A 13,263-nucleotide genomic window follows, 5' to 3' on the forward strand; every position below is an offset into this window, starting at 1 on the left:
TATCTGCAGGCCTGTGAGGAGGTCTCCACTTCCTCATCAAAATCCCATCTTTAATATAGTAGCCTTCTGGAACTCCTTTTGCCTCATCTTCTGTTAGAGCTGCTTGTGCCACTTTATTTAACTCTGGATTGGCTTGCTAGGCCTTGATCAGAGAAGATTTATTGAATATTTCCTTCGGGTTATCCAAATCCCCAAAGAAAGTTTCAGATATTCGGCTATCCGACTGTGGTGTCAATTAATTTCCTAAGATTCTCGTAAGTGGCCTCTACCTTTAGTGCCCATATCCAACCATCAAAATTAATTCGCTTTACCCTCTCAAATTCTATATGTCTACCCAGTCTCTGGAGGTTCCAAAATTTCTGTCTGTAGGCCTCTGGGACTAACTCATACACAGTGAGAATGGCCTTTTTTGTCATCTCAATCAGCAGAAGCATCCTCAGAAAGCATGGCATAAACTTCATGAGCTCTGCCCATCAACCTGCTTTGCATAAGCAGTGTCCAGCTTTCCTTCAAACACTTCATCTGTCTGGCTATCTTTTCAAAAGAAAAGAGAAATGCCTCTACGCCCCTTTCCACAAACTTAGGGAGGGCTTGCACAAATTTAAACAGCTCTCCACCGGGTCCTGGGCTGGAGCCAGATCTTTCACTGGAGTCAAGACCGCCCCTTTGTCCTAGTTCCATCTTTTTAACGTTGAATTCCCTTCCTACTCAATCTCTGAAATGTTAACTCTTTTTCCCTTTTTCAAAGTCAAGCTTCTTCGTTGTCAATGCTCTTTCAAGCTCAAGTTTTTCAATTCTTTTACATCCTTTTTCTGTTCAAGCTTAAGTTTTTCCATTTCCTGTTTCTGCTCAATTTTTTCCATTGTCAATTCTTTTCCCTGCTCAAGCTGTTTCATCTATAACTGAACTTTAGCTAATTCAACTGCACTACCCTCTGGTTTGCTTTCTTCTTCCAATTTCAAATGGTGTGCTATTACTTCAATTATGTCTGCTTTCTTAGCACCTGGTTTTAACTCCAACAACAACAGTTCTGCCAAATCCTTTAGTTTAACCTTGGGGTTAAGTGTTTTAAAATCACTCAGATACATCCTCCTTCCACAGAAAGGTCACAGCAAATGATAAAAGACATTCCGGTAGAGTAAACTTTAATCTACTGCACAAGAAAGCAGTTTTTTTCCTTTTCCGCTTTTCAATTATTATTACCCACTGACAATTGCACGTTGGTGGTGTTGGATATCCTGGACAAGCCCCCAATTATATGTTATGACCGAGGTGGAAGCAGTGCACCATTTATTCTCGTTCCACTTCTCCACAGGTAACATATATTTAACATTTTACCACTTACCGATACAATCATAGACCAGAATAAAACAAACAAGCCAAGTTTCTTTAATAAACACAAAATCAGATTATAAAACAAGTCTTAACCAGTAATGAAGCAAAGCATAAACACAGATCGAAATATAAAAAGTTCCTTTTTTAACACACACACACAAACACACACACACACTAACCAAAAAAACATTTACTCTTTAGAGATCTAGTACAAAAAAAAAATTGGCCAAAAAAATTGCTAATTTGTGAAGAAAAATGAAATATGAAAAGATGTCAGAAGTCCTTTTTGGTTTGGTGTCCCAACTACGTATAGATGGCGGTCACTGGGATCTTCCTAGAACAGTTCTTGTGAGGCGACATTGAAGATCAGCTTGGACAGGCTTTCCAGGGAAAATGCAGTGTCAGGGTCTTACATTTGCTTCTCAGCTTCTCAAGAGATGGATAACTAGCATGTTTTTTCAAAGAGCTGGAACAGACGGAGGTTGGGTTTTGCTCTCTTGGCATGTTTTCTCCAACTGTCTTGTCAAACCATTGTCCATATCCCAACCCACTTCCCAAAGCAAAACCATAAACTGTCACACCCTGGTGACCCCTATAAATCTTGACCCGTCACTTCTCTGTAGACATCTTGCCCAATTCAACAAGCCCTGCTGGGTAATTATTTGAAGACAGGTGACTTCCAGTAACTGTTTACAGTCCAAACCTCTCAGTGACCCTTGGTGTAAAAAAAAAATCCATGGACTCCTTTTCAGTTTTAAACCACAAATCTTCAAAATTTAACAAAAAAAGGAGCACTCCTAACAATGTAGACAGTTTCTATGGTAAGCGTAAACACAGGAATTTATAACTGAGAAAGTTGACAAAGTGAGACAAAATATAACAAGTAATAAAGGTTTGTATGCAGGAAATGTGTGAAGGTGCAAGCTCTTTAAGGTATTATAAAGATAGATATGTTCTAAACTTTGTTTTAAAACGAACAAGTAATGTTTCAATGTTCACCTAGCTAAGGATGTCCGTGCCACTGAATAGAGCACTTAGCATTTCTTACATCCACTGTCAGCATTGAACACAGTAGAGTCCCCTCCGTTGTGTCCCAGTTATAAAATTCGTCAACATCATACTGCACATTTCCACTTCCCTCACTATCATTTTGAGAATGTCAATTCAATACCAAATAACCGAGAACAGAAACTATTACACTTTGGATCTCTACAGTCACCAATACGGAAATTTTAATCCCAGCCCGAGCTGGAGACACAAAAAAAAGATAAGTAGTCAATTATCTATATCTCTTTCTTTACTCTCTTTAGGATTTTCTGTACCACACATCTGCTACTATGCCTATGCCAATGTCACTATTGTTCTGGTCATTAGGAGCTGAAAGTGACCGGAGAACCCTTCACCATTTTTTGTCCATTCCTTGTGAGGGAACCGAGTTACTGAGCCAACATTATTTGAAATCCCAATGATCTAGTTCAAGTTCACTCAATTATAATTACAATTGTTGTTTTATATAGCTTAAAAATAATTTGTGTCTGATATTTCCATGTGGCGCTGGAATGGCCCAATTCCTTGATTCATATATCCAGTCAAGCTAAGGCCACATACCTGAAACTTAAAAATTTTTCAATCTAAACTACTGACCTTAAATATTGAACAGGAGCTATTTGTCAAAAACAAAAAAAGGTACCTTCCCATTGTATTTGCTTGAACTTGTAAAACAAGCTTCCACTTCTCATTCTTGACTCGTCTGTGTAAATCTTAGAGAAAGAATCCTGAAACGTCCAATAAGACCTGTCATTTGTCCACTAATAGAGAAGCTATTTCAGGAAGGAATGGCATTAATCCACGAGATGCATCTTCTCCCTTTTCAATATCTCCAGGCCAGTATTGTTAAGTTACATGGCTTGCTTCTTTGTAAAATGCAAAGACGACAATTCGATTACTTTTTATTTAGATCTGCAAGATGTCCTTAAGCCACACACCAGGCCCTGATTAAGAGGTTGAGCAAGCATTCTGCAGGTATCTAGGAATGGAAGTCTGATTCAGTCGCTAGCTAGTGAATGAAAGCAAACAAAACAATTTTCCTAGTGATTTTTCCCTTCCAATGAATTGCCGCAGCTCTACAGGTTCAGATCCAAGGCAGTGGGCCAGAAAAAGAGCCATCTAGTGCATTTGTTAAAGCTTTTAATTAGTAAAGCTGTTTGAAAATTATTTTGAGATTACTACAGCATGGAATCAGCACAAGTAGAATCCCTGCTTCCCTCCCTTAGCCCTTCAAATATTTGCTCAATTCCTTTTTGAAAGTTGCTATTGAATCTGCTTCCACCATCCTTTCAGGCAGTGCATCACAACAACTCACTATGTAAAAAGATTCTTCCTCATGGTCCTCTCTGGTTCTTTGTCACTCACCTAAAATCTGTACACTGATTACTAAACCATCTGCCGCTGGAAACATTATTCCCTTATTTACTCTATGAAAACCCTTCACGATTTTGAAGAAATGCCAAATCTTTCCTTAACCTTCTCTGCTTTAAAGGAGAACAGCCCCAACTTCTCTTGTCTTTCCACATAACTGAAGTCCCTCAGCCCTGGTATCATTCTAGTAAATCTCTTCTGCACACTCTCTAAGGCCTTGACATCCTTGGCCAGAATATTCCAGCTGAGGCCGAACCAGAGTTTTATAAAGGTTTAGCATAACTTGCTTGTTTTTTTTTAAACTCTATGCCTGTATTTATAAAGTCAAGGATCCTATGTTTTTAAAAAAGTCTTCTCAACTTCTCCTGCCACCTTCAATGACTTGTGTATGTACACCTCTAGGGGTCTCTGTTTTTGCACCCTCTTTAATATTATACCATTTAATCCATATCACTTCTTCTCATTCTTTCTACCAAAATGTAGCACTTCGTTTTTGTGCTAAATTTCATGCCATATGTCTGCTTGTATCCCCAATGTCTATATTCTCCTGAAGTCTGTTACTATTCTGCTCATTGTTTACATTTTTTCACTACTCTGTAGGAGTGAAATATGGCTTTAAACCAGCTTTACAAGGTATCCAAATCTTATATTGCATTAATCATGTTAGTTCTGTGCAACAATTTTGAGATAATTGTGGTGTCTTCTTTGGCACAATGAAAAAAGTGCACTATAGAATGGAAAGAAAATTAACAGTCCATTCTACTGAAGCTACCTGGCAAAACTAAATGAACACCAGTAAGCATGGACACCTGCTATAATACAAAAGTAGCTGATGCAAAGGTGAGCCGTTAAAAATAAAAATAAACTCTGGCAGTCCACTGTGCAAATATTTTAAATGATTTAACATTTTCAAATCCATCCATGGCCTCCTTCATCTCTATATCTGTAAACTGCTCCACTCCTACCACCCTTCAAGTTATCGGTACTCCTCCAATTCTAGCCTCCTCAGCAACATACGCGCTTTTTTTTTTGGGGAGTGCACGGGAGTGAGACGTAAAAGTCGGTGGCGAACCCGCTTCCGCCTAGTCCGGGATCCGTCCCACATTTTACAGGTCCCCGGCTTTAATTGTCCTGAGGCGGGACTTCCACCCGCCAGAGGGAGGAGGTCCCGCCTCAGTGAGCTGCCAGTCAATCAGCAGGCTGGCGGCTCTTAGTCCCAGCAGCATCACCAGGAGCCGTAGCCACTGTTGGTACTGCAGCCCAGCGGACCAGATGGATCCATGAGGGAACGTAAATTGGGCATGCCTCGCAAGGCAGATCTGTCCTTCCCTGGTGAGACTGGAGTGGTTGTTTTTGGGCGGGAGGGGGGTGGGGCGGCCCTCAAATCGGGCCCAGCACGCCCGCTTGCCATGGTTAAAGTAACCGTAGAGGCGGGTGCGGGATCTTAAGTGGGCGTTAAGTAGCCAATTAAGGGCCATGATTGGCCTCAGGCAGGGGGGGGCCGTTTCCGCCCCACCCCGCCGCCCGATCACCGTAAAGTTGACCGGACGCGGGAGCAAGGCGGGTATGCCTCCTGAAGCCTCACACTCAATTTAACGCCGCCCCCATGCCACCATCCGACCCACTGGGGCGGCGTAAAATTCAGCCCATGCTAACTTAAAGGGGCCAATGTGTGCACATTTGCATGGGAGCTTTTCCCTATAGTTCCATGAAATTATGACACATCACTATTTCACACTTGGCGATTACACAACTGTCATGCGAGACTAATGTATCTTCCCAAATTTCACCACCCCCCACCACAAACATTTTTCAATTGATGTTTTCTCTACTTCTTAGACTCCCCACATTATGCAGTGTTTTCCAGCTGAAGCTGTAGTCAGATGATCTGCTACGAGTCTTCAATTATGTCATTTTGTATGTGGCTGCAAGAAGGTAAAACAAGAGCAGCTAAGCAATCTGCTCTCTAATACAGCTCACCACTCTACCAGGTGAGGGTAAATAACATGCTTGTCTATAATTAAATACTTGCCTGGACAAACAAAGCAATGATTGCTATCCCATTTTTCTTCCCCAAAGCTTCATCAATACTCTTGAACAAAGTAGAGTTCCAATGGATAAGATGGAGCTAAAAAAAAATTACAAATATTAGGGAAAAAAAATAAAAAAAACAGACCAGTTCAATGATGGTTTGCTGTTTGAACCTGAAATGTCCAATAACTTACTTATAATAAAGCCTTTTCAAAAATATTGATGATTCCAAAAAAAATCATATCCTTCAATCTTGCATTTGAATTTTAAAAATCTATGCAGAACTATAAAACCCAATCGCCCAGAGTTTCTTCCGTCACACTTGCTGCCAGAATGCAGCAGTCAGACTTCTGCCTCCCAAGCACACTGGTGCTGACCTCACTAAAATCAGTGGCAGAAGGTGACACGCTGCAGCAGCTCAAATAATCAGCCATCAATTATTTAGTTGAAAGTAGCAGTTAGATTCTTTCGATAAAGAAAGAGGTCTGCTACATTGTACAGAGCCCCCACATTTTCAAAGGCAACAATGGAAATGATGCAGGCCCATGTAAGGCAATGTGTGCAGACCCTATTTAAAACCAAGCAATAAAGGCCATCAAAAGTGCAGTGGAAGGATGTGGCCAAGACAACCAGTGTCAACCCGATGACCCCAGTTAAGACAATTTAATGCCAGAAGTTGTATAATGACACTACCATGTAAGGAAATACAAGGAAAGTCAGCCACAACTTCCAAATACAATGCACTAAACATGTCAACTAGCTCCCACTCACTGTGTTCAAGTGTTTTAAGAGCTTAGTGTTAGTATCTATGAAGTGGCATAAGTCATTTACACCCCCATCCTTCAAATGCAAGTGTTCTTTCATACTGAGCCTTGCACACATGAAGACCCATGAAATCCATGGGCCGGAATTTTACCTTGTAATGGAGGCCCCGCCCACTGGCAAAAAACTTGGGGACGAGCCCACCTCTATCGGGCATGGAAGCCACGCAGCAATTTTGCGTGGCCCAGGCCTTCCATTCTTTTTTTTCTTTCCTTCATTCATGGGATGTAGGCGTCGCTGGCTATGCCAGCATTTATTGCCCATCCCTAATTGCCCTTGAGAAGGTGGTAGTGAGCTGCCTTCTTGAACCGCTGAAGTCCATTTGAGGTAGGTACACCCACAGTGCTGTTAGGAAGGGAGTTCCAGGAATTTGACCCAGTGACAACGAAGGAACAGCACTATGGTTCCAAGTCAGGATGGTGTGTGACTGGGAGGGGAACTTGCAGATAGTGGTGTTCCCATGCATTTGCTGCCCTTGTCCTTCCTGGTGGTAGAGGTCACAGGTTTGAAAGGTGCAGTTTAAGGGCCTTGGTGCATTGCATCTTGGAGATGGCACACACTGCTGCCACTGTGCGTCGGTAGTGGAGAGTGAATGTTTGTGGATGGGGTGCCAATCAAGCAGGCAAGAGTATTCCATCACACTCCTGACTTGCGCCTTGTAGATGGTGGATAGGCATTAGGGAGTCAGGAGGTGAGTTACTCGCCACAGGATTCCTAGCCTCTGACCTGCTCTTGTAGCCATGGTATTTATATGGCTACTCCAGTTCAGTTTCTGGTCAATGGTAACCCCTAGGATCTTGATAGTGGGGGATTCAGCAATGGTAATGCCGTTGAATGTTAAGGGGAGATGGTTATATTCTCTCTTGATGGAGATGGTCATTGCCTGGCACTTGTGTGGCGCGAATGTTACTTGCCACTTATCAGCCCAAGCCTGGATATTGTCCAGGTTTTTGCTGCATTTCTACACTGACTGCTTCAGTATCTGAGTTGTCGCAAATGGTGCTGAACACTGTGCAATCATCAGCGAACATCCCCATTTCTGACCGTATGATTGAAGGAAGGTCATTGATGAAACAGCTGAAGATGGTTGGGCCTAGAACACTACCCTGAGGAGCTCCTGCAGTGACGTCCTGGAGCTGAGAAGATTGACCTCCAACAACCACAACTTCTTTCTTTGTGCTCAGTATGACTCCAACCAGCAGAGAGTTTTCCCCTGATTCCCATTGACTTCAGTTTTGCTAGGGCTCCTTGATGCCATACTCCATCAAATGCTGTCTTGATGTCAAGGGCAGTCACTCTCACCTCACTTCTTGAGTTCAGCTCTTTTGTCCATGTTTGAACCAAGGCTGTAATGAGGTCAGGAGCTGAGTGGCCCTGGCGGAACCCAAACTGAGAGTCACTGAGCAGGTTATTGCTAAGCAAGTGCTGCTTGATGGCACTGTTGATGTCACCTTCCATCACTTTACTGATGATTGAGAGTAGACTGATGTGGCGGTAATTAGCCGGATTGGACTTGTCCTGCTTTTTGTGTACAGGACATACCTGAGGCAGGAAGTCCCGCCTCCAAGAGTTGCTGGCCAATCAGTGGGCTAGCTGCTCTTCAGTCCCAGTAGTGCCACTGGGAGAGGTGGCTACTGCTGAGACTGCACCCAGCCAGAACCAGCAAGATGCAAGAGGCCCTAGAATAGAGGTAAGCGTGTGGGACTTTGTCGAGGACAATTGTCTGGGTCGGGAGTTGTTCCAGTGCGGGCGGCTTATGCCACAGGGGGGGCCCTAGGTGGGGCACAGGGTGCCTGATTAGGAGGGTCCCCATTCCCCACCCTAAGTGGCAGCAGGAGGAGGCCCTCAAGTGGCAATTAATTGGCCACTTAAGGGCCTTAATTGGCCCAGCGTGATCGGGCTGTTTACCTCCCCCACAGCTGGTAAAAGTGCAACAGTGGATGGTAGGCGATGGGAACATCGTGGTTCATCCACTTATCAACTCCATTATAGTCTAACTACTGAGACATCGGTTTGACTGCATCTCATGGTAACGGAAGACTTTTTCACATTTTGCATTCTCTTAAAAAAAAACTGCCATACCGCTGCCTCGCCTATATGTAACTCCGGTCCACATCAATGTGATTGACTCCTACCTGCCTTCTGAAATCTTTTGGGCTTATTGTGGTGGAAGAGGTCTTGTGTTCTTAGCACAAACATAGAACTTGAGGTACATCACATTATGGGGCTTGGATTACCAGTTTCTCAAAGAAGTTGCAGGTGGTCAGTCAGGATCTTCCCCTTCTGAATCCATACGGACTGCTGTTAACTAGGTTCTGGGAGAGATAATTCTCAAGTTTACTCTTGATAATTAATTCCAGTATTTTATATGGAATAGAGTAAGTCTAATGGGACTGTCGTTGCCCTTGTCTATTTTATTACCCTTTTGGATATGGGCATCATATTTGTCACTTTCCTATCTACTGGAATGTCACAGATAACAGTGACTCCCTCCTAGTGTTAGCATTTCACAGACCTCCTTCCTAGTCACTCAGCATGCGAATAAGTACCATCTATCCTTGGGAATTTATTTATTTTGATTCTATTTAGCCTGTCTAAAACTTTCATTTCACTTATGCCACACTCATGCAATGAGCAATTATGAACTATTAAAAAAATGAACTAATGAATTAACCTTCTTAAAAAAAAGGACACACTTTTGCTACCAGGCAAAAGTGTGCAAGAGGTCAGGTGACCTCTCCGGTACTGCAAATATGTATAGTGATTGCTGGAGACTGAAACCATCATTTCTGAACCAGCCTTGAAGAAACATTAGAAATGCTAATGGCCCCAACCACGTTAATGACTGCCTTTTCAACCAGTTGGACTAACAATGACCTTTGCAGACACAGCACCTCCAAGCCCAAACTCTGGATAATAGGCGTGAACAAACATCACTTTAAGAAGATGAGCAACATTCAAACAACATTGTCTAACAATGGCCACAATTTTACACCCCCTGTGGGAGCAGGCTGTGGGGGGGGGGGGGGGGGGGGGCCATTCTCGTCACCTTCCCACTCCCAACTGCAATTTTACGAGCAGCGGGGGAAGTGACAGGCTGCCCACCCACCCCAGGCCAAGTGGCCAATTAATCGTCACTTAAGGTCCTCCTCCCACTACCAGTATTTTACCAGTGGCAGCCGGGAACTTGAGCACCTGTGGAGGCTGCCAGGATTTACCGGGGTGGCCTCCTTGCGAGTCCCGGGGGTGGGGGGGGGTGATTGGCCCTCCTAAATCAGACATCCTGTGCCCTATAGAGGGACCCCCCAGCAGCACCTCCCTCCGCTCTCCTAAACGACCCTCACCTTTATGGAGACTGACTTCCACAATCCTCTGCTGGCTGGGTGCATTCCCAGTGGCCACTGCTCCAGTGGCACTGCTGGGACTGAGGAGCTGCCGGTCCGCTGATTGGCAAGCAACTCTTGGAGGCAGAACTTCCTGGCTCAGAGAAGCGCAAGTCCAGCCCGGGGCAAAATAAGGCGTGGCTTCCAGGCCTTTGCCCCAACGTAAAATTCTGGCCATTGGTGAAGTTGCAAATTTTCAGATTTTTTATTTAATAAGCATTAATCTTTCTTTAAACTTATGAGAAAACCAGTCATTTGTCTGTTTATTGATCATTAAAACGCTTAAGGGTTTATAACATAATTCTAATAAAAACACGTTATTGGTTAACACCATGGTCATTTGAGAGCTGAAAAGAGAAACCACCCTTTCATTTTCTATCTGTCGGTCACATTTATAGACATGTCCTTGATGATACTCGGGGTATCTGTTTTTAGAAAGGTCATGTTGCTCACGTCTTCCTTTGTGAATATTTAGAGGAAGTAGCCATTCATATTTTGTGCTCATTTTCAGTTTCAAGCCTTTTGTTGTGGGTTTCAGCTCTTCTGATTTTTCCTCTTGCTGTTGTGGCACTAAGTTTTTTTAAAAATTGTTAGGCTTAGACTCAGCTTCGATACCTTTTTCCACTTTTCACTTTAACCCTCTGTTAACCCTTTTGAAGTGTTTAAGTTTTCTTATACTCATCCCAGCTATGCCCTCCTTCTTTCGCACTGAAGGATTTGTATAGCCAATTTCTCCACTATCTTTTAATGGTTTTGGCCACGAGTCAATAGCTGCTTTTTCTGATCTCTCTTCCCATATGTTTATATACTTTTCCTTTCAAAGATATTGTGGTCTCTGCCTGAACTATTCCTGGTGGCAAAGTATTTCATGCTTCAACAACTCTCTTAATTAACTCCAAATTCCTATCCTCACTCTTGATGACAAATTTAAATTGATGACCTTTCTTCTCACTTTCCAACACAAATAAATAACTATTACCCTGTTACAGACATGTGAGAAATGGTGTGGCTGGTTTCCACCGGTCAGCTCCCAAATGACCACAGGTTGGGTTTTGTTTAAATTAGTGTTTCAGCCCATGTTTTGTTGACCAAATAAAGAGACAGTGACAGGTTTTCTCATGAGTTTAGAACAGAAAATTAAATATTTATTGAAGAATAATCTCCTGAAATGTTCGCAACACCACCCATGCATGGATTCACTCTCTCATACACACTCAAAAAAAGATAGTTTGAAGGTAAAGGGTAGCAAGAAATCAGGGTGTAAAAAAGTGCTGCTTTCAGCTAAAATCTGTGGGATAATCTTGGAAGGTAAATTTTAATGTTGCAGACCAGTCTGCTGGTTGCCTTGCCCTTGCTGGGTTGCTGAAGTCTCCTGGCAGTCAACACTTCAGTTTGAAGACAATGTTGGTAGTTCTTACTTCAATTTTCACAGGTAGAGTTGTTGTTCAAAAGGCACTCTTATTTCTGTGCTGCAGTTGGTTGCCATCTCGTTTCAGCAGGGTTCAACTATCTTAGCTGGAATTGATCTCTCTATCTCTCTCAGCTTAGGGCTGGAATTCAAGATGGCTTTCTATGTTCTCTCCATGGCTGGAGATCCCAGACTGATGTTCAGATATCTTGATGACTGCCTTTGTTCTCCAAAAAGGTGATCTTTAAAAGGTAAGTTCATAAAGTGTTAGTTTCGCCCATGTGACTTTAGGATTTCGGTTCCTGAGGGGCTGTACAATGGCTTCTGATCACAACCCATTTTGATAAGATAAGGGATGTTCATATTTTATTGTAGTGGTTGTAGCTCGACATGGAGCATCTGCTAATGCTTCTGTTTTAGCTTACTTTGTGGATAGCTCACATCCATGTGTGATGAGCTGTTTAATTTCAATGCAGATGGGGTTAATGAGTTGCAGTTCTAGCAGATATTTCAGTGTAGGAGGTGGTGTGTCATGTGACTGTCCTCCATCTTGAAAGCAAGTGTATCAGCCTTTTAAAATTGTTCGATTTTTTATAACTCTTCGGTTTACTTTGTATTTCCATCACTGGGCTTCCTGTGAGCACGACAGCACTATCAAATCTCTTCAGAATTGTAAAAACATTAGTTATATCACTTCTTATAGCCTTCTCTGCTCCAATGGAAATAGTCCACTTATCTGAAGTCTCACCTTATAATTACAAGTACTCATCCATGGGCTCATGAACTTACACTTTCTCACTATGGCTTTCATATCTTTTCCCCATTGGAGCACCCAGAATTTCACACAGTTCTCCAACTGTGGTCTAATCACTGACGAAGAAAAAATTGGCATTACCTCAATGCTTTTTTTTTTAAATAGAGATACAGCACTGAAACAGGCCCTTCGGCCCACCGAGTCTGTGCTGACCAACAACCACCCATTTATACTAACCCTTCAGTAATCCCATATTCCCTACCACCAACTAGGGGCAATTTACAATGGCCAATTTATCTATCATCTGCAAGTCTTTGGTGGTGGGAGGAAACCGGAGCACCCGGTGAAAACCCACGCAGTCACAGGGAGAACTTGCAAACTCCGCACAGGCAGTACCCAGAATTGAACCTGGGTCCCTGGAGCTGTGAGGCTGCGGTGCTAACCACTGCGCCACTGTGCCGCCCTCTTGTACTTTATGCCCCAATTTATAAAAATCAAAATACTATTAGAATTTCTTATGGTCTATTTATTGCTACTCTTGTAATCTTCAGTCTTGTTTGGGGAAAGGTGGTGGCGTAGTGATAATGTCACTGGACTAGTAAGCCAAAGCTCAGGCTAATGCTCTGGGCACATGGATTCGGGTGCAACCACAGCAGATGGTGAAATTTTAATGCAATACAAATCTGGAATTAAAAGCTAGTCTAATGATGACCATGAAAGCATTGTTGATGGTTGTAAAAAGCCATCTGGCTCACTAATGCCCTTCAGGGAAGGAAATCTGCTGTCCTTGCCTGGTCTGGCCCACAGCAATGTGGTTGAATCTTAAATGCCCAACAATCCACTCAGTTCAAGGGCAATTAGGGATGTGCAATAAATGCTGGCCTAACCAGTGCCACCGACATCCCACAAAAACAAATAAAAAGTAAGCAGGCTCTTTGAAAAGTTGAATCAACATATTGTAAATTGCTTTTAGGTAGATTCCAGATCTGAGGTCAGTCTGCCTTCATAAAAATAGAGCAGCAGTTTTTCATGCTGCATTGATGAAGTATGTCCTAGCCAGGTGTTGTGCCACAAGAGACAAGAGCAACAACAGAGGGAAAGTTTTTTTCATG

At 42.8% G+C, this 13,263-nt stretch overlaps 1 protein-coding gene across 4 annotated transcripts in view; it reads right to left on the bottom strand.

The window, feature by feature from the left end:
- Positions 1 to 13,263, bottom strand: part of ca8 (carbonic anhydrase VIII) — a 93,888-nt gene that overhangs the window by 69,179 nt on the left and 11,446 nt on the right. For 3 of the 4 annotated variants that reach the window (XM_068030892.1, XM_068030891.1, XM_068030894.1), the window contains exon 5: positions 5,786 to 5,881. The exons of the other annotated variant lie outside the window; for it this stretch is intronic. In XM_068030892.1, coding sequence (XP_067886993.1) covers positions 5,786 to 5,881 — 96 coding nt within the window. The remainder of the gene's footprint in view (positions 1 to 5,785; positions 5,882 to 13,263) is intronic. 4 annotated transcript variants of the gene reach the window in all.

The sequence above is a fragment of the Heterodontus francisci genome, chromosome 5 (genome assembly GCF_036365525.1).
Source record: "Heterodontus francisci isolate sHetFra1 chromosome 5, sHetFra1.hap1, whole genome shotgun sequence".
NCBI lineage: Eukaryota > Metazoa > Chordata > Chondrichthyes > Heterodontiformes > Heterodontidae > Heterodontus > Heterodontus francisci.